The sequence below is a fragment of the Micropterus salmoides genome, unplaced genomic scaffold (genome assembly GCF_014851395.1).
Source record: "Micropterus salmoides isolate LMB-PRFRI ecotype aquatic unplaced genomic scaffold, ASM1485139v1 Ms_hic_scaffold_2, whole genome shotgun sequence".
NCBI lineage: Eukaryota > Metazoa > Chordata > Actinopteri > Centrarchiformes > Centrarchidae > Micropterus > Micropterus salmoides.
The window spans coordinates 55,148,145-55,171,348 of record NW_024041150.1 but is presented as its reverse complement, the minus strand read 5'-3'; the positions used below and the strand labels follow the sequence as shown (position 1 = coordinate 55,171,348).

Genomic DNA, 23,204 nt, shown 5'->3' with positions numbered 1-23,204 from the left:
GTTGCCAAAGTATTTCACTGTCTGTGCACACATCACACACAGCATCATTATTACCTTCACAGCCAGACGTAACTGCTTTTACAGTCAGCCATAGTCAGTATTCAATCACGGGAAATGTAAAGGTCATTTGATAGGACTTTAAAAAAAAAGTTCATTGAAAGGGACTTGCTTCCACCGAAAGAGCCCTTTTCCCACTTTTCTCCACAACTAAAATTAGAAGCAGCATGAACTACTTATACATCATTATAAGTCATTAACACAAAAATATCAAGTCAGATGGAAAACTGATTTGAAATTGCACTCAGTGAGGCAAAATGACATGAAAGAAATAGCTTGTTGGCATAAAAGATGACACTTTCAGACTCTCATGCCGCTTCATTTGACCTTGCCTCGGGTCTCAGCTGAGAGAGCACTTTGTCTACCTGTAACAGAGCACAACAAGGAACTTATAGAGTATTCACAGTATTTTAGTTCAGTTTCATAGTGATTCAAAATGCTTACAAGTTACATTTATAAATATAAAAAAAAACATTTGTACAGTGTGCCCAACAGACATACAGCAAGAAGAAAAGTGGCTCATTTCTGATTTTGAAAGATTTAAGGCTTTGCTATAGAGAGGCAGGAAGTAAATATAACTACTCCATTTATAATCACTTAATTAATGGATATAACTTGGATTAATTAATTGACTGAGAAAATTAAACAAAAAGACGCCTTTAAATTCATTTGGACAGTAATGAACATTACAAACATCATTTGACATGTCCATTTAAACATTTAATTTAAAATAATCTTAATTAAAGAACACACAGACATTTTATATTTTTACTGAAGCGTTATGCAATTGCAAAATGTACCAAAATACTTATATTGTTTATTTAATTAATATGTTTTCTTTAATGACTAATAAATAATTAATCAATAATGTTATGCAGCTAAAAAAACGTCTAAAAAATGATTTGGCACACTGCAGTCTCCATACATAGCCACTGTCACAATCCTGTCCTGAGTCTGTGTTTATTATTTTGGCCATGCCTTCTCGGTGTTTTGATTTTGGTTCCATGTCTTTGTTCTTAGTCCAGTACTTAAGTTCATGTCTTTAGTGTTTACTCCTGGTCTTGTGTTCTCTGTTTAGCTTTGTGTATTGGACTGTGTTATGTTGGATCACCTGAACTCAGCAGTTCTTGTAAGTGTGCTCGCCTTGTGTTTATATTAAATTATCACTGAACTGTAACTTCCAGTCTACGTGTCCTGCATTTGGGTCCTCCAACCTGCTCTGCCTCACCACCACAACCCGTGACACATCCAAGACATCACTCACTGTGATGAACCAGTGAGACTGCGGCCCGTAGTGAAGCAGCGACCTGAAGTTCATCTTACTGGCTGGAGCCAGAGGTGGAGGTGGAGGTGGGGGACAGATGAGAATGGAGGCAGGTGAAACCCCATCCTGCACAGATTCAATGAAAAACAAACGGTGAAATGGTTTGCAAATAAATGATTACAAACAAAACATTCACATTAAGGTGAAGCATCTCAGGAAAGTGACTTACCTGACGTCATCTAGGTCACTGACTTTATTCTTCTCCAGTATCCTCATTCCCATATCCACCATCCGCTCCACTGTCAACAAACACATTACATCAATATGGCCATGTCATTCAGCCTAAAAAACAACATTACACTCCATAAGGACAAGTCCATAAAGACACAGCAGTATCTCAGGTACACCTTTGGTTTTCAATAAGGATTTTAGAAACTGAAATGTTGCCACGGAACTGCGACAAGCAAGAAAAGTACTGTTACCACAGTGTAAGAATACCCTGTTATAAGTAAAAGTCCTGCATTCACAAAGATGTATTAGCCTTAAATATACTTGCAAAAAGCAAAAGTACTCATCATGCAGAAAGGCCCATTTCAAAAATAATATCACTAGATTATAATACATTAATGTGTAGCCTAAATCACTTTAATGTTGCAGCTGGAAAAGGTGGGGCTAATTTCTACTACTCTACATACAGCTGGGTATCTTAAACCACAATAAGGCACCTACAATAGTGGAGTAAAAAGTACAATATTAGCTTCCAAAAAGTAGTGGAGTAGAAATAGAAAGTTTATAAAGTATAATAAATAATACTCAAATGAAATACAAATGTACTTAAGTGCAGTACTTGGATAAATGTAAGCTACTTATATTCCACCATTGGATATTGAGTTATTAGAAAATTAAGTGGATAGTTATAAAGTTTATATCTGTGTTTAAAGAGAGCTCAGAGTTCAGGTTATTCCCCCAGGACAGTTTACTCATATGACTGTATGCATTATCAGAGACAACGAATGGCGTCATGGTGTAAAGTAAGAACACATCCAGGCTTTGTTCACATATGATTTACAGTAACATCAAGACAGACCAAATCCCTGCTTTAAGTGCGGGTCTCCCTCACCTAGAGGTAGGTCGTCCTCCTGGAGACGTTTGCAGTTGTCGATGTGCGTCCTGGTGACAACGAGGTAGTGGTGTGTGGCGCCAGGCTTCATGTCACGAAAACAAAGTAGCTCGTCATTCTGTCAAGACAGAGGAAGAGACATGTCAGGAGTCCATTGATGAACTCTTAAAACAAGCAGTCAGTACTTACGCTGAGCAGGATTTCTGTGTCAGCCTGGCTGTTCGCTATTTGGCAGAAAGGACAATATTTGCTCCCAGAAGAGTCCTGCGTCCCCATTTCTGTTTTGAAAGTTGTCTTTGGTAGGCTATGAGCTCACCAATGTAACCTTGTTTCTGAATCACATCTGGGCGTGTCTGTGGTCGGGGGTCAGGAGCACAACCTGCCGGTGACAGAGCTCATCGGGTCGCTGCGTTCACGGACCGCCTGTATTCCTGTTTCAAATGACTTCATCGCATCAAGTAGCCACGTGTCAACCATGACAACCTACTCAGCGGCAGTCTGGTGGAAACTATACACTACTCAAGTACAAAAAAGCCCATTTCTGTCGCCCGGCTAGCTCAGTCGGTAGAGCATGAGACTCTTAATCTCAGGGTCGTGGGTTCGAGCCCCACGTTGGGCGTGTTTCTATTGGTGCAGCATTAGCATGGGTGCTACACAATTGCTCCCATTCTAGGATGGGTTATATCCATAATGAAGAGGCCCAAATTGGGCATTCTGGGATGTTTGGCCCATACAATATTTGTATCTCACAATAAAGTTAATTATCAACTAGCTTACTATCTTCTTCCTTACTAAATAAGAGTTAATTAGCTAACCACATGGAATTATAGGTTGAGTGAGAATTTTAGGGCCAACTAGCTTATTATCTAGAGCAATAGCCTTACTAAATGAATTGACAGATCACTATTACATGGGGTACAGGTTGTGTGAATGTTAGGGCTGCCAGCCAGGACTACATTGCCCGGCTAGCTCAGTCGGTAGAGCATGAGACTCTTAATCTCAGGGTCGTGGGTTCGAGCCCCACGTTGGGCGTGTTCCTATTGGTGCAGCATTAGCAAGGCCCTGGACCCCCTAACTGCTCCATGGGTGCTACACCATTGCTCCCATTCCAAATTAGCTAATCTCATTGGATTGCAGATTCATTCTAGGATGGGTTAAATGCATATATATATATATATATATATATATCATATCAGATGAATGATACAAATTGTAATCAAATTTGTACTATTTTAGGTGAAGACATTTTACCAATCCCTTCATGAAATTCACAAACTACCCAGCAGTATCTTGTCTAAAGTTATTAAATTAGCCCCACATTTAATAGCTGCAACATTAAAGTGATGTACACATTAATGCATCCAATAATTTTAATCCAATTATAGAATATGCATTACTCTCAAACGGGCCACTTTGAATGATGAGTACTTTTACATTTGGTACTTTAGGTAAAGTTTGATGTTAATACTCTTACTTTAGTAGATCTAAGTTTCTTTCATCGTTCAATGAACATATGTAGTCTACAATTAAAACGTAAAAGTCCATCCATCCATCTTCATCTGCTTAACTGGGGTCGGGACGCGGGGTAAAACCTAAAAGTGTTCATTAAATTATTATCTGGGAAATACACTTAATCACATTCCTGCCAAACATTAACGCTAGATTATTAGATTAATACCACGCTCTCATGTGTTAAATGTGAAGATACAACCAGTTAGCTTAGTTTAGCACAAAGAGTGGAAACAGGGGAAACAGCTAGAATGCCTCTGTCCAAATCTAACAAAATCTTTTAAACTAGCACCTCCAAAGCTTACTGATTGCAAATAGTCAGCAACATGTCGCTTTACACTTAGATTTTTGAATGGATTAAACACAGAAGACATAACATGTCAATCAGGGACAGAAATGAGATAATAAACCATTCCTTTAAACTCACATTTAATGATACAACTAACAGTCCAGTAACACTCTCTGATTTGTAGTTTTTACCAAAAAGAACCCTCAAATCTTAAAATATCCCCAAATATATTCCCAAAGATTAATTACCAGCCGGGCAAAGTGGGACCCAACATTTTAGATGCCCCAAAGCGCCCACTTTCTCCATGTGGCAATAACTTAATTCATTCAGTTTATCACAAATCATCACACAAAAAACATGGAGACAGGTATTATTGGAGTACAGAAAGTACACTGGTATGTTTTGGGTTGAAATGGATTTGGGATGATTAATATGGGGTACAAAACTGTATTAACTGTAAAAAATTTAATGCGTGAGTACCTTTTTATATACAGTCTATGGTGAGTACATGCTGCAGGATGTCTGTCTTTGCAACACCTTCTGCAGCAATAAACAGAAACCCTCTTCAATCCCAAAAGGGAAAAGCTTTACAGTAGTTAAGCACACGAATACACACAATTCTGCAAAACAACCCGGAGCCACTGTGTTCAATTGAGTCAATCTATTGTTTTCTTAGATCACAGTTTGGGACTGCATGTTGCATGTGAACCCAAAACCAACCGAAAACACTACTGATCAGGCAGAACTCTCACCACAAATCCACGCACTTTAAAGAGGCGGTATTATGCTCATTTTCAGGGTCAAAATCTTAATTAGGGGTTGTACCAGAACAGGTTTACATGGTTTAATTTTTAAAAAAACACCATATTTTTCTCATACTGTACATTGCTGCAGCTCCTCTTTTCACCCTATGTGTTGTACGCGCCGCTCTTGAGCTACAGAGTGATGCATCTTACTTATACAAAATCTTTGTTGGGAGTTGCACATGCGCAGTTTCCAGGTAAGAACTACTAGCCAATCAGAAGCAGAGAAGGGCGGGTCGTAAGAAACAAGGTAGTGTGATCCAAATCAAAGCTGCTTCAGACTGCGACCGTAACCTAGCAGATGGTATAAGTTACTCACAAGTCCACAACCACACAACATTATTGTTCCACATCTTACCGTCAGGACTAAACGTTGAACTGTTGCCGGTGTTCTGACGATCTATGCTGCCTTGCCCAAAAATGCTACCATAGCGCGAATCGATAGACTCGACTCTACTCGGCCCTGCTCCGTTTTCCATTGCAGATAGTACCCAGAGATAGTACGTAGCTTGTCGTCATAGCGACGCCACACACAATTGCCGCGACGTAATTTTCAATGCGACACACACCAGCTCTTAAAATATATCTACGGTTAAAACGTTTCAATATTACTAAGAATGTAAAGACAAATAAGCAGTATGAAAACCTTCCAGCTGTGTTTTCCTCTGCTGTTGTTGCTGCAGCGGTCTGTGTGACGGCGGGAGCAGAGGGCTCTGTGAGCGGGCGGCTGGCCGGCCTCACGCGCTCCTCCCACGAGTTGGCACAGGTAACCAGTAACCAGTTTTATCCCATCGATTTTCGTCTGAGCTTTTAAAAACAGTATCACAAATGACAGTGTCCTCCAGCCCACTTGATGTAATACCTACAAAATTTTTACTGAAAGTAATGGATTCTGTTGGCCCCCATTTGATCTGTTTTCAACAGCTCCCTATCTACTGGTTGTGTCCCTGATTATTTTAAAACAGCTTGCGTGAACCCACTTTTAAAGAAACCTGGTTTAGATCCCTCCCTCCATCAAAATTTTAGACCAATTTCAAAACTGCCTTTTATTGCAAAGATTCTAGAAAGAATTGTGTCCAAACAGCTGCTCACTGTACTGGAAAATAACAAAATATTTGAAAAGTTTCAGTCTGGTTTCAGGAAGTACCACAGCACTGAGACTGCCCTGCTTAAAGTCACCAATGACCTTTTAATGTCTGCTGATGAAGGCATGTGCTCAGTCCTTGTACTCCTAGACCTTAGCGCTGCTTTTGACACCATTGATCACAACATCATGTTAGACAGACTGAGGCACTGGGTGGGGATCTCTGGTACTGCCCTAGAATGGTTTTCATCCTACCTGTCAAATAGGAAGTTTTGCGTGTCTGTAAACAACTATGTCTCCTCATTCTGTCCAGTTAAATATGGTGTACCTCAGGGGTCGGTCTTAGGACCCATTTTGTTTTCCTTGTATCTGCTTCCCCTTGGACATATTATCCATAAACATGGCATTTCTTTTCATATTTATGCTGATGACACACAAATATACTTGCCTGTCAGATCCACAGACCCTGGAATGCTGAGTTCACTTAACAACTGCCTTTGTGTTAGAGTTAAAAAATGGATGTCAAATAATTTCCTCCAGCTGAACTCAGACAAAACAGAAATCCTGGTCATCGGGTCCCAGCAGATGGCAAATCAAATACTGCCATCTGCTGGTTCCCTAGTAAATCACATTAAGCCTGTGGCAAAGAACCTTGGTGTTTGGTTTGATAGTAATTTAAATTTCGAGCAGCACACCACAAAGCTTGTTCAATCATGTTTTTATCAACTTAGAAATATAGCAAAAATTCTATCTATGTTAACTTTTAAGGACACCGAGACCATTTTACACGCCTTCGTCTCATCACGCCTGGATTATTGCAACAGCCTTTTCACCTGTTTAACCCAAAAATCTATTGATCGACTCCAGACTGTCCAGAACTCAGCTGCCAGGCTTTTAACCAGAACAAAGAAATATGACCACATTACTCCTATTTTAGCTTCATTACAATGGCTCCCAGTATGTTTTAGAATTGACTTTAAAATTTTATTGATCACTTTTAAAGCTCTTCATGGCCTCTCGCCTTGTTATATTTCTGACCTTTTAGTCCCATACGCACCAGCAGGTACCTTGAGATTCTCGGGCAGAGGTCTGTTGTCTGTTCCAGAGTCTCGACTGAAAACTAAAGGGGACAGAGCTTTTGCTGTCAGGGCCCCGAGGCTCTGGAACAGCCTGCCCGAGGAAATCAGGTCGGCTGAGTCAGTGAACTCTTTTAAGTCCCTTCTTAAAACATACTTTTATAGGAGAGCCTTTCCCGATGTTATTTGACTTTATTTTATCCCTTTTATTTTATTCTACTTTACTTATTTTTTATTTATCTTAAACGTGTATTTTAGTCTTTTCAATGTTTTCTTGCTTTTATCTTGTATTGTTTCTGTATTATTGTTTTTTGGGTATTATTGTCTTTACACTTGTTAAAGCACTTTGTAACTTGTTTTTGAAAAGTGCTCTACAAATAAAGATTATTATTATATTATTTCTCACCTCAAAACTTCTCAGAAGTGGATTTAGTGATGAAATTCCAAACGAAAACTGTAAAATATAAAACTTTTTGTTGCTGGCCTCTGTCTGGTGCAGCGATGATGATGCAGTGAAGAGTGAATATTCTCTCTGACCAATCAGCAGTCATGTGTCATGTTATGTTATATGTTAGCATGTCATGTTTTCACGTTACATTTTAGTATCCCTCAGCTCGCTTGGAACCTCGATGGAGGTGAGGTGATACGAAGAAAAGTACCTGGAAGCAGGTACAACATTTTTACAATGGAAAACCAAACAAAGGCGAGTCCAGCCAAAGGGCCTCCGCTCAGACTAGCTTGGTTTGAGGGCGTGCCTGACCCCGCTAGCCGCTTGCCAAGCTTTATGACGCGTTTTCATTGTGACATCACAGTGAAGGAAGGGAAATGGCTGGACTACAAACGAGTTGTTTTCAAGCGGTTCAGAGCAGAGCTTTCTGTGGGAGATGGGAATTCCCTTTGGGCTGGACTTTGGGCTTTTTCACTTTGCAAACCTGTTACATGCACAAAAAAGAGATATTACTCAATAAAGGAGAGGGGAGCTAAAAACCATAATACCACCACTTTAACTTAAGCAGTTCCAATAAAGTGTGGCTCACAGTCCCAAACAGAGCAACGTTGTGCCTCAGTTTTTAGATTTTTATATTTCAAAACCCTACCAGTGACGTAACCACTCGTCACAACTATCCCGACTTACAGTGCGAGGTGCACTTGATTACTATCACAATATACACCGGTTTTGCATAAGACTCGCGCCTTTCTATTGCGGCACCCCCTGACATTTTGTGCCCTAGGCAACCGCCTACGCCATGGGCCAGACCTGTCACGGTTTTGTGGTGAAGGCAGGGTTGAGCAGGTTGGAGGACCCAGAGGGATCACTGGGGTAACAGACATGACAAGGGTTACCGAATACTAGACGAAAGACAAGACAGACCCCCAAAACCCAACAGACTAAAATAACGCTAACTAAACACAAAAGTGCAAAACACCGCAAGGCAGACAGGCAGAGTGTGACAGTACCCCCCCCTCAAAAGGACGGCCCCTGACGTCCTAAAACGAAACATCACAAAAAAACCCCAAACAGGTCAAGCCGGCCCAGGGTGGGCGGAGGGAGGCCAGGTGGAGGGCCAGAAAAACAAAACCAAAAGTCTCAAAGGGCCAAATACCGGCAGGGCAAGGCAGTTCAGGAGGCCGACCAAGGCGGCCAGAGGTGAAGTTCAGGGGCATACCCGGAGGCATACCCGGAGGTCGACACAACAGACAAGGAGGGCAAAACAGTTCAGGTGGGTGTCCCGCGGGATGACCCATGAGTCCAGACCAGGCGGGAAACAGAGTTCGGGAGGCCGTACCAGAGGACGACCCAACAGGCCGGGCAGAACAGGGGGGCCACAGAGTTCGGGAGGCCATCCCGGAGGACGACCCAACAGGCCGGGCAGAACAGGGGGGCCACAATGTTCGGGAGGTCGCCCCAGGGGACGACCCAACAGGCTGGGCAGATCACTGGGGTAACAGACATGATAAGGGTTACCGAATACTAGACGAAAGACAAGACAGACCCCTAAAACCCAACAGACCAAAATAACGCTAACTAAACACAAAAGTGCAAAACACTGCAAGGCAGACAGGCAGAGTGTGACAAGACCTGTTGTGAGGTTGTCACTGCTCTAGTTTCCCTAATTGGTAGACACCACTCACCACAATCTGAGTGTTATTTTAAAAGCATCTTCTCCACATGGCTCATTCTGGTTCAAAGATTCAAAGAATGACCGCTGGTATAGTCCAAACCATGGCTTTGGGAGCTGCTGCCTCAAACAGACCACATTCAGCTTTCTAAGGATGGTCTACTGGTGGAGGACTATGCTTTAGGCGCTTTCGGAGACATTTTGCCTGCAAAGAGAAAAACATAAACTTAGATGGGAGCATAAAAATGGTCAAGATCAAAGGAGGAAGTCACTGTATCTGTTTCAGTTTCTACTTCTACATCCAATGTCCAGCCATTTGTCTAATGATTAACTTATGAAAGGACAAGTACAATATGTGCAAATTTCACAGCCATTGGATAACACTGTTACATTCCTTGTAAAAGAGAATGAATAAAGAAAATCAATGAAATAAGGAGTAAGAAAGAGGGAATTTCTAGTCTTCAGCACTCACAGTTACAAAACGTTCGCCCCCTGGAATGAACTTATACTGCATGTACTTTGAGATTTGGCTGGCGGGGGCGAGCACATGGAGGTGGAGGTGATCAACTGAAGTGAAGGGAGGTTGGTGGAACCCCAGACTGTGGAGGAAAACACATAAATGCTGTGTTCAGCACCCTAAAAGCAGGTCAAAGTTCAGAGTTTAAGATATTGTGTGAGTATGTATTCACACCTCTCACTCCATTTTTAGCTACAACCAGTCTGCGCTAGTTTTGAGCTTAAAGGCACATCATACATTTTAAACAATTATTCTTTGATCATTACTTACAGGAAAAGTTTGACATTTTGGGAGAGACACTTATTCACTTCTCAGGGAGAGTTAGAGGAGAAGGAAGGTACACTTAGCTTAGCATAAAGACTGGAAACAGGGGTAAACAGCTAGCCTAATGGTAACAAAATCCATCTACCGGCACCTCTAAACGTCACTTTATTAACATGCTATAACTTGTTTGTTTGATCTGAATTAAAAGAGTGTTAAAATAACAATCTGCTTTTTGATGGGGGGTTACTTGGTGGATGATTTTTTTGGCTCTTAGCCATAAAATAGTCCGGTACGTAACAAATTGTCAATGTGCACTTTGTACGTATTAAAGCTGTTTCCTCCTATTTCTACTCTTTGTTAAGATATAAGCAAAGCTAACCAGCTGCTGGCTGTAGCTTTTTATTTAAAGGACAGACATGGGAGTGGTATCAATCTTCTCATCTAACTCTCCACTAGAAAGCGAATAAGCGTATTTCCCAAAATATCAAACTATTCTTTTAAACCTTTGTGTTTAGGGTTAAAAGAAAAGAAGAAAACCAAGCACACACTTATCTCTCTACCTTATGTCCTTCTTGTTAGTGAACCCTTGGTCTTGTAGTATAGCTTTCCCCATCTCAGCCATTTGTTTAACTGTTGGGGATATGACTCAGTTATTTTTAAGACCTGTCTTGATAAAACAAATGAGGCTGCTGAAATATCACCTCATTAAACTGAAGCAGCTGAACAAGTGCAATAGGTAATACTGGCCTACTAGCAGTAGTTCAGTCATAGCATTGTTATAGTAGTAGATAAGTAGTTTCAGAAGCAGCAGTAATATTCCTAGTTTTAGTAGTACCCTATCGTAAAAGCAGCAGTATGTGTATTAGCAGCATATATAATATTTATAACTGACCGAAGTTGACGTGTCCCCTGTGCAGTGAGTAGCAGCTGTGTATGTGCTGTGTGGGAATAACCAGGTAATGGTGGGGAGCAGCAGGATTAATGTCCCTGAAACACACCAGCTCCTTGTTCTGTTGGAGGGGATAAAGATGTAGAGATGAATAGAGTTGATAACCTAGAGGCCAGTGAATGCAGTGTTGTTACTGTAGGCCTACGTGTTCAATCTGTAACAGTTGTGTGGAGTAGGATAGAGCGGGTACTGTCCAATGTTGTGGTGCTATTACAGTTTTTCTCGATTTTTGACAATTGTCAAAACTCTAAGTACAATCCTCAGACCACATGGTACATTCAGCACACCACTCTATGTGACCTGCTAAAGGTCATTACTCAATCAAAAGAATTAACTGCATGTTTCAAATGTAAATAAATTCATCAATTAATAAGTCATTGTAATCAAAACAAAGGTTCCTTTATCATTGTTTAGACCAAGACAGTTACAATGCAGAGTTACAAAGACATCTTGTCAAATGACAGTTGTAAGAAATAAAGATTGTTACATTATTTGGAAATAAGTTTGTATTTAACTTTGGAAATAGGTTTTTAACCAATCTGTTTAACAGTCACCTGGGGGCAACAGCAGTGATTAAAATATCAAAGAGTCACTCTCTTCCAATTGAAACTCTGCTGCCATGTAGATGAGATGTTACTGTAACACAGAAAAATAGATGACACTATACAGTGATCGCGGGAACACCTTTTGCTATACATTTGTATGTCTCTGCTATCTCAGGATGCTATTTGTCTGTGACTGACCATTTGTCTTCGTGCATATGTACTTGAGGGTATTTTAAGGAGAGAAATGCTAGAGGTAGGGAGAGAACCGGATCTTTCTTTCCGTGGCCATGTACATAAAGGATTGATTCATCACACCTTTGACTCTTGATTCTTCTTTGGGACGAAATTTTCTTTCACACTGTGTACTCTGAAAGTGTGATAGTTTCCCACTTTGTAATATTGTCCTATTGCTAACATTGTATTTTTAGGCAGCTGAATAGTGTTGGTGTCAGCCATGGCACACAGTATACTTTCAACAAAAGATTCATTTGACGACACTGTGGACCGGCCCAGATTAGGGTGTACTCTCCGACAAACCTTTGTCATACTTAGGTTGATAATGGTTGCCTGAGTCTCATTTGAGATTTCTCTGTATCTTTGCCTTTCCCTGGCTCTTCCTCGTCCTCTGTGCCCCCCTCTCCCTCTTCCTCTCCCTCTCAAGATGCCCCCTTGCACTCTAATGCCCTTTATTCTTGCAGGAGCAGATTCTTGTCCCTGTCTGTCTCCTGCATGCTCCATATTCCACAGCTGTAACATTGAGTCTTACCCTTGCAGTATATATGTTTTCGATAACTGATCAGCTAAATTGGACAGTAGATGCGTTTGATTGCTCTAAATTGTTCCCCATCCAAACTAAATCTATCCATCTGACAACTTTTAGGATACCACATAACTATTATGTATCTTATAACTGTGTGACAGGTTATTGTGATTGTTGGTCACTGTATTTAGCATGTAAGGATTTACACAATGAACATATGTATAATTGCATTTGAAAGAAATATGATTCAATAGCAAACAAATGCAAAGTATTTTGATCTGCAAGGCTTACTCAGTGCATTTTGTGCTAAAGCTATTAAAATTGACATATAGTCATGTGAACAACTGACCTAATGTTCTTCTAAATAGTCATATAGTTTTACAAATTTAATAGTCATTAGACAATTAATTTGACAACCCAGCAGTTTTGAGAAAAACTGTAAGGCACTTCTCTGCAGTCTATGGTGTGGATACAAGCTCAACTATCTGGGATGGAGACTTGCAATCTGTTCCAGCAATGTTACAGGCTATTTTATATTTTAATGGTATTTGTCTTATTTTAATAAGAAGCCGGTCATGTGTCTGTCCCTGGCAGTATCATGAAGTGAGCTTTAGAGTCGCTTACCGGCACCTTTGTTTAAAAAGATCCCACCTTTTTTATGATTTCCGTTTCTTTGTCTTGTTCGTGAGCTATCAAACAGAAAATACAAGTTTCATCTTTTGAACTTGAGTCCGATTCGTTCCCTGACATCTTTCCGATATTTTCTCATGACAAATGTCTCCGGAATCCCTTCCTCAGTTTGTTGCCGGTAAAACAACGACCCACTGAGCGTAAACCTGCCAAAGATCGTCTGTGTGTTGCGAAGAGAGGTTGCTCAATGCTTTTTCTAAATAAACCCTGTGGGTGTGGGAAGTGAGCAGTCACACAGGCATCTTCGACTGGCTTTTCAAATACCAAACAATATTTAAAGGACATTTCAAAGGAAAGAATTAACCCATTTGGTCATTAACTGCCACAGCAAGCAGATATAGGTTTACTGACCCGTAGGGGACTTTTGCAAATTGTAAATTTGCAACTGTATTTTCCCTCCTGCTTCACGCAGTCCTTGTTGTGGATGTGTGGTTTTTTTGTTTGTTATTTGAGTGACTTTAGTCCTTAAAACTCTAGCTATAAAGACATAAATGACACATGTTTAGATTATATAAAGACATAAATGACACATGTTTAGATTATATAAAGACATACAATGTCTGATTGGAATGAGGGTAACAGTTCAATATGGACATACAATTAACGTCTAAGAATATTAAACGTTAGGCTATCTCATCCATAACTGACATTGAATCAGTTAGGCCTATATCAAGATTGATTGTACTGTACAAATTAAAACAATGTACAAAGTCGATGGTCTGATGATTGTTCTGTTTCCACTCTACTTCTATTACACCAAAAAATACAACATCCTAAACACTTGATTGCAATGTAGTTGATTTTTAAGCATAATTTATTATAATATAAACATTTGTGATTGTTTATCTGTTGGATTGACCGCGGTGAAGTTAGTTTTAAGTTGGATATTCGACAGACATTCACCCAGGATCCAGTGAAGGCTTTTTAGTCAGTTCACCCAGTGACGGTTGTATAAGTGCGGTTAGCTCACCTCTGATGGCTCGCTTTTAACCAACGGGGGTTAACTTAGGGACCGTCAATAAATTACAATTGTGAGAACAGTGTTATGGGAAAATCATTATTTATTTCAATAGCTTCCAAGTCATGTGACACAGGGACTTCAAACCAATGCCGAATTGTAGTACTAGACTAGGCAAATGAGACACACCCCTTCATATTTGATTTGAGTGCATTTTTTATTTTATATTAATATTTATTCATAATTTATGTAAAATAATGCCTTTTTTTTTCAATAGCGTCCAAGTCATGTGACACAGGGACTTCAAACCAATGCCGAATTGTAGTACTAGACTAGGCAAATGAGACACACCCCTTCATATTTGATTTGAGTGCATTTTTTATTTTATATGAATATTTATTCATAATTTATGTAAAATAATGCCTTTTTTTTCAATAGCGTCCAAGTCATGTGACACAGGGACTTCAAACCAATGCCGAATTGTAGTACTAGACTAGGCAAATGAGACACACCCCTTCATATTTGATTTGAGTACATTTTTTATTTTATATGAATATTTATTCATAATTTATGTAAAATAATGCCTTTTTTTTCAATAGCGTCCAAGTCATGTGACACAGGGACTTCAAACCAATTCCGAATTGTAGTACTATACTAGGGAAATGAGACACACCCCTTCATATTTGATTTGAGTGCATATTAAAATTTATATGAATATTTATTCATAATTTATTGAAAAAAGTGCCTTTTTTTTTCAATAGCTTCCAAGTCATGTGACACAGGGATTTCAAACCAATGCCGAATTGTAGTACTATACTAGGAAAATGAGACACACCCCTTCATATTTGATTTGAGTACATATTCGAATTTATATGAATATTTATTCATAATTTATGTAAAATAATGCCTTTTTTTTCAATAGCTCCCAAGTCATGTGACACAGGGACTTCAAACCAATGCCGAATTGTAGTACTATACTAGGCAAATGAGACACACCCCTTCATATTTGATTTGAGTACATATTCGAATTTATATGAATATTTATTCATAATTTATGTAAAATAATGCCTTTTTTTTCAATAGCTTCCAAGTCATGTGACACAGGGATTTCAAACCAATTCCGAATTGTAGTACTAGACTAGGCAAATGAGACACACCCCTTCATATTTGATTTGAGTGCATTTTTTATTTTATATGAATATTTATTCATAATTTATGTAAAATAATGCCTTTTTTTTTCAATAGCGTCCAAGTCATGTGACACAGGGACTTCAAACCAATTCCGAATTGTAGTACTAGACTAGGCAAATGAGACACACCCCTTCATATTTGATTTGAGTGCATTTTTTATTTTATATGAATATTTATTCATAATTTATGGGAAAAAGTGCTGGTTTTTTTCAATAGCGTCCAAGTCATGTGACACAGGGACTTCAAACCAATTCCGAATTGTAGTACTAGACTAGGCAAATGAGACACACCCCTTCATATTTGATTTGAGTACATATTTGAATTTATATGAATATTTATTCATAATTTATGTAAAATAATGCCTTTTTTTTCAATAGCGTCCAAGTCATGTGACACAGGGATTTCAAACCAATGCCGAATTGTAGTACTAGACTAGGCAAATGAGACACACCCCTTCATATTTGATTTGAGTGCATTTTTTATTTTATATTAATATTTATTCATAATTTATGTAAAATAATGCCTTTTTTTTCAATAGCGTCCAAGTCATGTGACACAGGGACTTCAAACCAATGCCGAATTGTAGTACTAGACTAGGCAAATGAGACACACCCCTTCATATTTGATTTGAGTACATATTCGAATTTATATTAATATTTATTCATAATTTATTGAAAAAAGTGCTTTTTTTTCAATAGCTTCCAAGTCATGTGACACAGGGACTTCAAACCAATGCCGAATTGTAGTACTACACTGGGCAAATGAGACACACCCCTTCATATTTGATTTGAGTACATATTTGAATTTATATTAATATTTATTCATAATTTATGTAAAATAATGCCTTTTTTTTCAATAGCTTCCAAGTCATGTGACACAGGGACTTCAAACCAATGCCGAATTGTAGTACTACACTGGGCAAATGAGACACACCCCTTCATATTTGATTTGAGTGCATATTAAAATTGATATGAATATTTATTCATAATTTATTAAAAAAAAGTGCCTTTTTTTTTCAATAGCTTCCAAGTCATATGACACAGGGATTTCAAACCAATGCCGAATTGTAGTACTATACTAGGAAAATGAGACACACCCCTTCATATTTGATTTGAGTACATATTCGAATTTATATGAATATTTATTCATAATTTATGTAAAATAATGCCTTTTTTTTCAATAGCTTCCAAGTCATGTGACACAGGGACTTCAAACCAATGCTGAATTGTAGTACTAGACTAGGCAAATGAGACACACCCCTTCATATTTGATTTGAGTGCATATTAAAATTTATATGAATATTTATTCATAATTTATGGGAAAAAGTGCTGGTTTTTTTCAATAGCGTCCAAGTCATGTGACACAGGGACTTCAAACCAATGCCGAATTGTAGTACTACACTAGGCAAATGAGACACACCCCTTCATATTTGATTTGAGTGCATTTTTTATTTTATATGAATATTTATTCATAATTTATGTAAAATAATGCCTTTTTTTTCAATAGCGTCAAAGTCATGTGACACAGGGACTTCAAACCAATGCCGAATTGTAGTACTACACTAGGCAAATGAGACACACCCCTTCATATTTGATTTGAGTGCATTTTTATTTTATATGAATATTTATTCATAATTTATGTAAAATAATGCCTTTTTTTTCAATAGCGTCCAAGTCATGTGACACAGGGACTTCAAACCAATGCCGAATTGTAGTACTACACTAGGCAAATGAGACACACCCCTTCATATTTGATTTGAGTGCATTTTTTATTTTATATGAATATTTATTCATAATTTATGTAAAATAATGCCTTTTTTTTCAATAGCTTCCAAGTCATGTGACACAGGGACTTCAAACCAATGCCGAATTGTAGTACTAGACTAGGCAAATGAGACACACCCCTTCATATTTGATTTGAGTACATATTCGAATTTATATTAATATTTATTCATAATTTATTGAAAAAAGTGCTTTTTTTTCAATAGCTTCCAAGTCATGTGACACAGGGACTTCAAACCAATTCCGAATTGTAGTACTAGACTAGGCAAATGAGACACACCCCTTCATATTTGATTTGAGTACATATTCGAATTTATATTAATATTTATTCATAATTTATTGAAAAAAATGCTGTTTTTTTTCAATAGCTTCCAAGTCATGTGACACAGGGATTTCAAACCAATGCCGAATTGTAGTACTACACTGGGCAAATGAGACACACCCCTTCATATTTGATTTGAGTGCATTTTTTATTTTATATTAATATTTATTCATAATTTATTGAAAAAAATGCTGTTTTTTTCAATAGCTTCCAAGTCATGTGACACAGGGACTTCAAACCAATGCCGAATTGTAGTACTACACTAGGCAAATGAGACACACCCTTCATATTTGATTTGAGAGCATATTCGAATTTTATATGAATATTTATTAGTATTTTATGGACAAAATTTTTTGCGTACATTTGTGAGATATGCAACTGTTTGTTTATTGCCAGGAAATTTTTGAAGAACACACCAATAAAACAAAATTTCAACAATTTAAGGCAGGTCTGTACAATGATTCAGGTTGACTAATATCCCAAGGAGCAGTAGGTGGCGATAATGCACCTGTACTTGAATGACAATCTCATATAATTTGCAAAGAAGAAGAACGAGGTAGAAGACAGTGTAGAAAAATAGACAACAAGGAAAAGGAGTTTGCTCTTTAAAAACAACATGGGGCGTTTCAAAAAAGGCCAGAGGCAGAGGAGTACAGATCTCTGGCAAAAAGCTGGAGGTAGAGATGTTATAATCAGGTCTTTCATTTTTCATGGTTTTACTGAGGTAAATATTACACCTGAACAGTGGAGCTCAGTCACACTTACTCTGTTTAAAAACAACACAAAGATCATCTAAAGTGGTTGAAAGTCATATGGTTTGAAGACAGACGAGCAGTCCGGACAGAGGTGCTTAATGCAGGTACTGTTACAATTAAGTTGTTGAGCCCCCAGAAGTTTTGTAATATTAGCTTAATTTTTGGTTAGACTACATCAAACTAAAGCAATTTGGATGTAATTAATAGAAATAAAAAAGGGAGTAATAGAATAGAAATTGTGAATTAATAGAAATTCACAAATTCTATGCTATTTCATGTCAAAATATTGGGTCAGTCTCCATCATAACCAAGAATGTCATTATTTTTTAAACCTATTTATTCACTGTGGTTGAATTAAAAATTTGATTTGCTTATGTTTTTTAGGTTTGACATATTTTTTAGTTAATTTAGTAATTAGATTAATTACTTTTGGGATATTTTTATGTTTAGGAAAAGAAGTCACTGAGAGAGAAAGGCTTGAGGAGACAGCTAAAAAAGACGAACATTGCAAGGTTAAGAGAAAGGAGACAAGGAGCAAAGCTCTGCAGACAAGTAACAGACAAGAGAGCAGAGTAACTGACAAACCAGATAAAGACACGGACAATGGAGAAGAGCTTAGCAGTGTAACATAGAACAGATACCAACAGGTGAAGAAGACAGGGACAGTACACCTGATGAGAGCAAAACGTGTACCACACAGCTGCAGCATGACACAGAGAGTCGAGAGAGGGTGAAAAAGGTCACAAAAGGCAGACAATGGAAAGGGACAAACAAGGACCAAAGAACACAGAGTCTGATAAAGAAAGTGACAAAAAGACTGATGAAGAAGAAGAGCTTAGCAGTGTAAACATAGAACAGATACCAACAGGTGAAGAAGACAGGGACAGTACACCTGATGAGAGCAAAACGTGTACCACACAGCTGCAGCATGACACAGAGAGTCGAGAAGAGGACATAGATGCATATAAGAAGACTTTAGGCCAGACAAATGAAAAAGTCCTTCCTAAAAGTAAAAGTGGGAAAGGAAAGGGAAAACTGAGAACTAAAACAGATGATCACTTTGAGCAAACTGACTACAGAAAGTGCAAAGCAGGCCCAAAAGTGTTTAAAATTGTGATAACAAGAAAACAATGGAACAAAATTAAACCTAAACATGGGGGAACAAAACTCATTCCCCCATGGACCGATACATTTTATCATGCATTTCTGAAAAAAAATCCATGCTGTACACTTGCTTTTAAATATCAGCATGTCAAGACAAGCGATAGCCGTAAAAAGAATTCCTCATTTTTCCGTGCCTCAGCTCAATGTGCATTTGATGGATGCAAGGCTGTCTACGTTTTCTCCAAGAAAAACAAACCAAAATCAAAGGATAAAAATATTTCCTTTAAAGTGAAGCGCAATGGGGAAGTAACACACCATAAAAATCAAACACGATCTAGACCAGCAAAATACCTGCGAAGAGGGAAGATTGCCAAAGCTCTTACCAATGGTGTCAGTAATTATTATTACTGTATGCTGAAAAAGACACCTGTTGAAGAGATCATGGCTGGGAACATAACTAGAAGCCTCACCAAGGATGTTTTGAAAAAAATATCCTCTGAAGTGAGGAAGAGTGCTAGGCTCCATAACGACATGATGCTTGAACTCATGCTGACTCAAAAAGTAATTGCAGAGAGCAGCAGTCATGCATCATCAAAAGGCTATCTTCAGCACCTACAAATAACTCCTTTTGCTGTACATTTACACACAGAAACTGGAATAAAGATTCTTGCTGAACACCTAAGAAGACCAACACCCATCACCCTCTACCTTGATGCTACAGGTGGCGTGGTTCAGAAAATCCCGGATCAAAATAAACGAGTGTTATATTATGCTCTCGTTTTGCCAGGCATGGGCAAAGACAAGCCTCCCTTACCTGTCACAGAACTGATTTCCAACAGCCATTCTATTCCATCTATTTCCCATTGGCTCATGGAATTCACAAGGAAGTTGTCTCACACAACAAAAAGACAAATAGCACAAGTCGAGACAGATTACAGCTGGGCTCTGATTAACAGTATGCTCATCTCCTTCAACAAGGAGAATATTTCAGTGTACCTTGCCAGAGCATTTGATATAGTGTCTGGACAAAGTGAACCTATTCCCCACTTCACTGTGCTGCATTTGTGCTCTGCCCATATCATGAAGGCTGTATCCCAAGCATTTGGCAAAAAAACAGGAGACAGAGGCATACATGAGTTTGCCGCATTCAGTTTTGCTTACCTCCTCAACTGCACAAGTATGCAGGTGGCCCTTGAAGTTTTTTATCACATGTGTGTGCTTTTTGATGCAGAGGAGTACACTCATTCGGTAAACCAGAGCAAAATGTACCTCAACAAGTGTGTTTTGCAAACCCAGGACATGAAGCTGGAAGAAAGTGGACATGTCATTGGAGAGGAGGAAAGACCAAGTGAGAAACCTGCTGACAGTATTTTTGGAAAATCACCTTTCACACGTGCTTTTCAAGTCAGACGGGACCAAGCTGAGTGTGACATCCTGTCAGATGATGCAGTTGGCATTAAAAACCATTACCACTGTCCGGGTGTCATCGATGTGCTGTTAAAAAACTACATGGGGATCTTACCGTTGTGGAGTGGTTTGTTGCTCGGGGATCTGTCACGGCATGGAAAAATCAGAACCTGTAAAACAGATGGAAGTGCCAAAACTAGGGATACCAACTGTCATGTTGAGCTCTGGTTTGGTTTGGTCAAACACTCCATCCTTTTAAAGAAAAGGTACCTGAGACCAGCAGAGTTCATTTCCAAAATGTTTGCCTCAATCCAAGGAAGATATATAGAGCACATTGGGCAACATAATTTGCCAATGCAGATTTTGGATAAGAACTTTGCAAGTTGTAGCAGGCCAGATGATGACCATGAAGAACAATGGAACAAGCGGGACAGCTCTGTTGGTCACTCCAGGTCCAAGTCAAAGTACTTCAATCCACCCAAAACACTATCAAAGCCCAAGAGCCCACATGCTGCAAAAGTAAAGAGAAGAGGAAAAAAGTGGATCAGGATCAATCAGATAAAGACAAAAAGGTAAATATATTTGAAATAATAAACATTTTACCAAACAAATAAGTAGTATAGGCTTGACTGGGGAAAAGTGCAGGAGAAAGGACATGAAGCAATATAGTATAATATGAATTTTGGTCAGTGTTTCAAAAAAGCGATCCATATGATTTATCATGTAAATTTATTTTCGGGACATACATTTCCCAATAAATGGGAACAATGTTGTAAAGGTACAACTACTAGGCCGTTCATCCTCAAAACCTTAAAGGTTAGGTATAAAGTACAAAACTGCTTGTAAATACACTATATAACATGGTATAAATAGAAGAAGAAAAACACTACATGGTAAAACAGAAAAATGGCCAATTCTAAATGTTGTTCTGCTGTTTTCTTAAAATAAGGCCTTCCTTCAAAATTTATTTAAAGTTTTTTTCTTTCAATACCCAGACTGTCCATAGTAACCAGCATGTATTGACTTCCTGTTAATCCTGACTTGCAGTTAACCTTACTGTGGAAAAAGAGGGACACAGAGGTGGTCGTTGCATTGGTCCCTTCACAGATTAAGGGGCGCAACATCCTTATCCACCACAGTGAGCTACGCACACTTCGACCACACCAGTGGTTGACAGGGGAGGTACGTGAGTGTATTTTAAGTATATAAAGATTCACTCTACAATGTAGGATTTATTGTATTTACATTTTTAGAATTACATCAAGGAATGTTCCGAAACTCAGAAAGGAAAGTTCCACAAATGTTGGAATGTGTAATAATTGGCTATTATGTTGTTTATGCCAGGTTATTGAGGCCCTGTTTCATGTTGCTGCCCATACATTCAGTGTGGTGGACACCATCTACTTGATGAGTCATTACACTACAGGTGGGATACTGTTCGGTGACAGAACTGAGCTACCCCGTCACAGTTTACCAAAGGTAATATGCTGTATGTGTTTTGTATGGTTTGTTTTGTTTGTGCGCGGTGATGGTGTGTGGTGGGTTTGGGAAATGGAAGTTTACACTCATTATCTACATACAGTAAAACATGGGCTTAGAATCAATCAAGTCTTCATTACAAACAATTACAAAATTGAGATAATGCATTACTTTATCCTTGTTCCTCGTTCAAAGTGTGCTCACCAGGAAAAATCCCCTCATTAATCCTTTGGTTGAAAGTAAATGTTTTTCTATTGGATATCCTTACCAACAGTTCTCTAAAGATAAATACAAAAAGAAAGGGCATCAAAACACATTTGTCAGTGGATAACTATGGATTTGTCATTAGAAGTCTGTATGTTTGTTTTCATCATTTTGTATTTCATACAATTGTAGGTAAACTTTGAGAACTATGAAGCTGTTCTGTCATTTGTGCTTGTCAACAACAACCACTGGAACTTTCTGGTTTGTAACTCTGTTGTTATTTGTTATTTTATTATTTTGTATTTGTCTTCGAATGTACACCATTTCACTTTTGAAAAGCAATGAAACGAAAAGTATTTGTGACTAAGATACATTTCCTTTTTCTGTGACAGTACATTAATGCTAAAACCAGCACAGTATTCTTGATGGATCCAGCCCCCATGTCATCTGAATTGGAGGACTCTAACGGGCTGCTAAAAGAATACAGTAATCAACATTTAAGCTTTTTTTTAAAATTTGATTATAAATATGTCTACGGTGAGTTTTGAAACCTGCAATAATAAGTTGGTGTTGAAGTGTACAAGGTAGATTTAATTGTTATATCACAATAGGGTTGTAAAATTAAATCCAAACCTTCTGCTACAACGCAGACGTTATTCAGTACAGAACACTCATAAAATAGTGAAATATTTGCATGGAGCAGTGCTGAGGATGAATTTGAATTAGAATTTAAAAGTCTAACAGCCTGGGGAAAACGCTGGCCTGCAATCTGGTGGTATGACAGCAGAGACTTGTATATCTCTTACCAGAAGGCAGCAGGGTGAACAGGCTGCAGACTGGGTGGGTACTGTCCTTTAGTGTCCTTGGGGCTCTGTAGGCACCTCACCTCACCAATATCACTGATGCTTAGTAGAGGTACCAATGATCTTCTTGGCGGTTATAATCACCCACTGCGG

At 38.5% G+C, this 23,204-nt stretch overlaps 1 protein-coding gene, 1 long non-coding RNA gene, 2 other non-coding genes and 1 pseudogene across 4 annotated transcripts; 3 read left to right on the top strand and 2 right to left on the bottom strand.

Annotated features, from left to right (window-relative positions):
• Positions 1-32: 32 nt before the first annotated feature.
• On the bottom strand, positions 33-3,009 carry LOC119913371 (annotated as a pseudogene).
• On the top strand, positions 2,988-3,060 carry trnak-cuu. The gene has a single exon. It is a non-coding gene; the product is annotated as a tRNA-Lys (tRNA).
• Positions 3,061-3,400: 340 nt separating this feature from the next.
• On the top strand, positions 3,401-3,473 carry trnak-cuu. The gene has a single exon. It is a non-coding gene; the product is annotated as a tRNA-Lys (tRNA).
• Positions 3,474-8,193: 4,720 nt separating this feature from the next.
• On the bottom strand, positions 8,194-13,185 carry LOC119913370 (histidine triad nucleotide-binding protein 3-like). Its single transcript, XM_038732784.1, has 6 exons — positions 13,009-13,185; positions 10,996-11,113; positions 10,664-10,733; positions 9,795-9,921; positions 9,336-9,527; positions 8,194-9,140 (listed from the first exon to the last, which is right to left on the bottom strand). Exons 1-5 carry the CDS (start codon positions 13,105-13,107, stop codon positions 9,471-9,473), a joined length of 471 nt encoding a protein of 156 aa, XP_038588712.1. The 5' UTR covers positions 13,108-13,185; the 3' UTR covers positions 8,194-9,140; positions 9,336-9,470.
• An 8,044-nt stretch (positions 13,186-21,229) lies between these two features.
• Positions 21,230-22,701, top strand: LOC119911544. Its single transcript, XR_005445908.1, has 4 exons — positions 21,230-21,747; positions 21,910-22,044; positions 22,441-22,509; positions 22,641-22,701. It is a non-coding gene; the product is annotated as an uncharacterized LOC119911544 (long non-coding RNA).
• Positions 22,702-23,204: the final 503 nt, after the last annotated feature.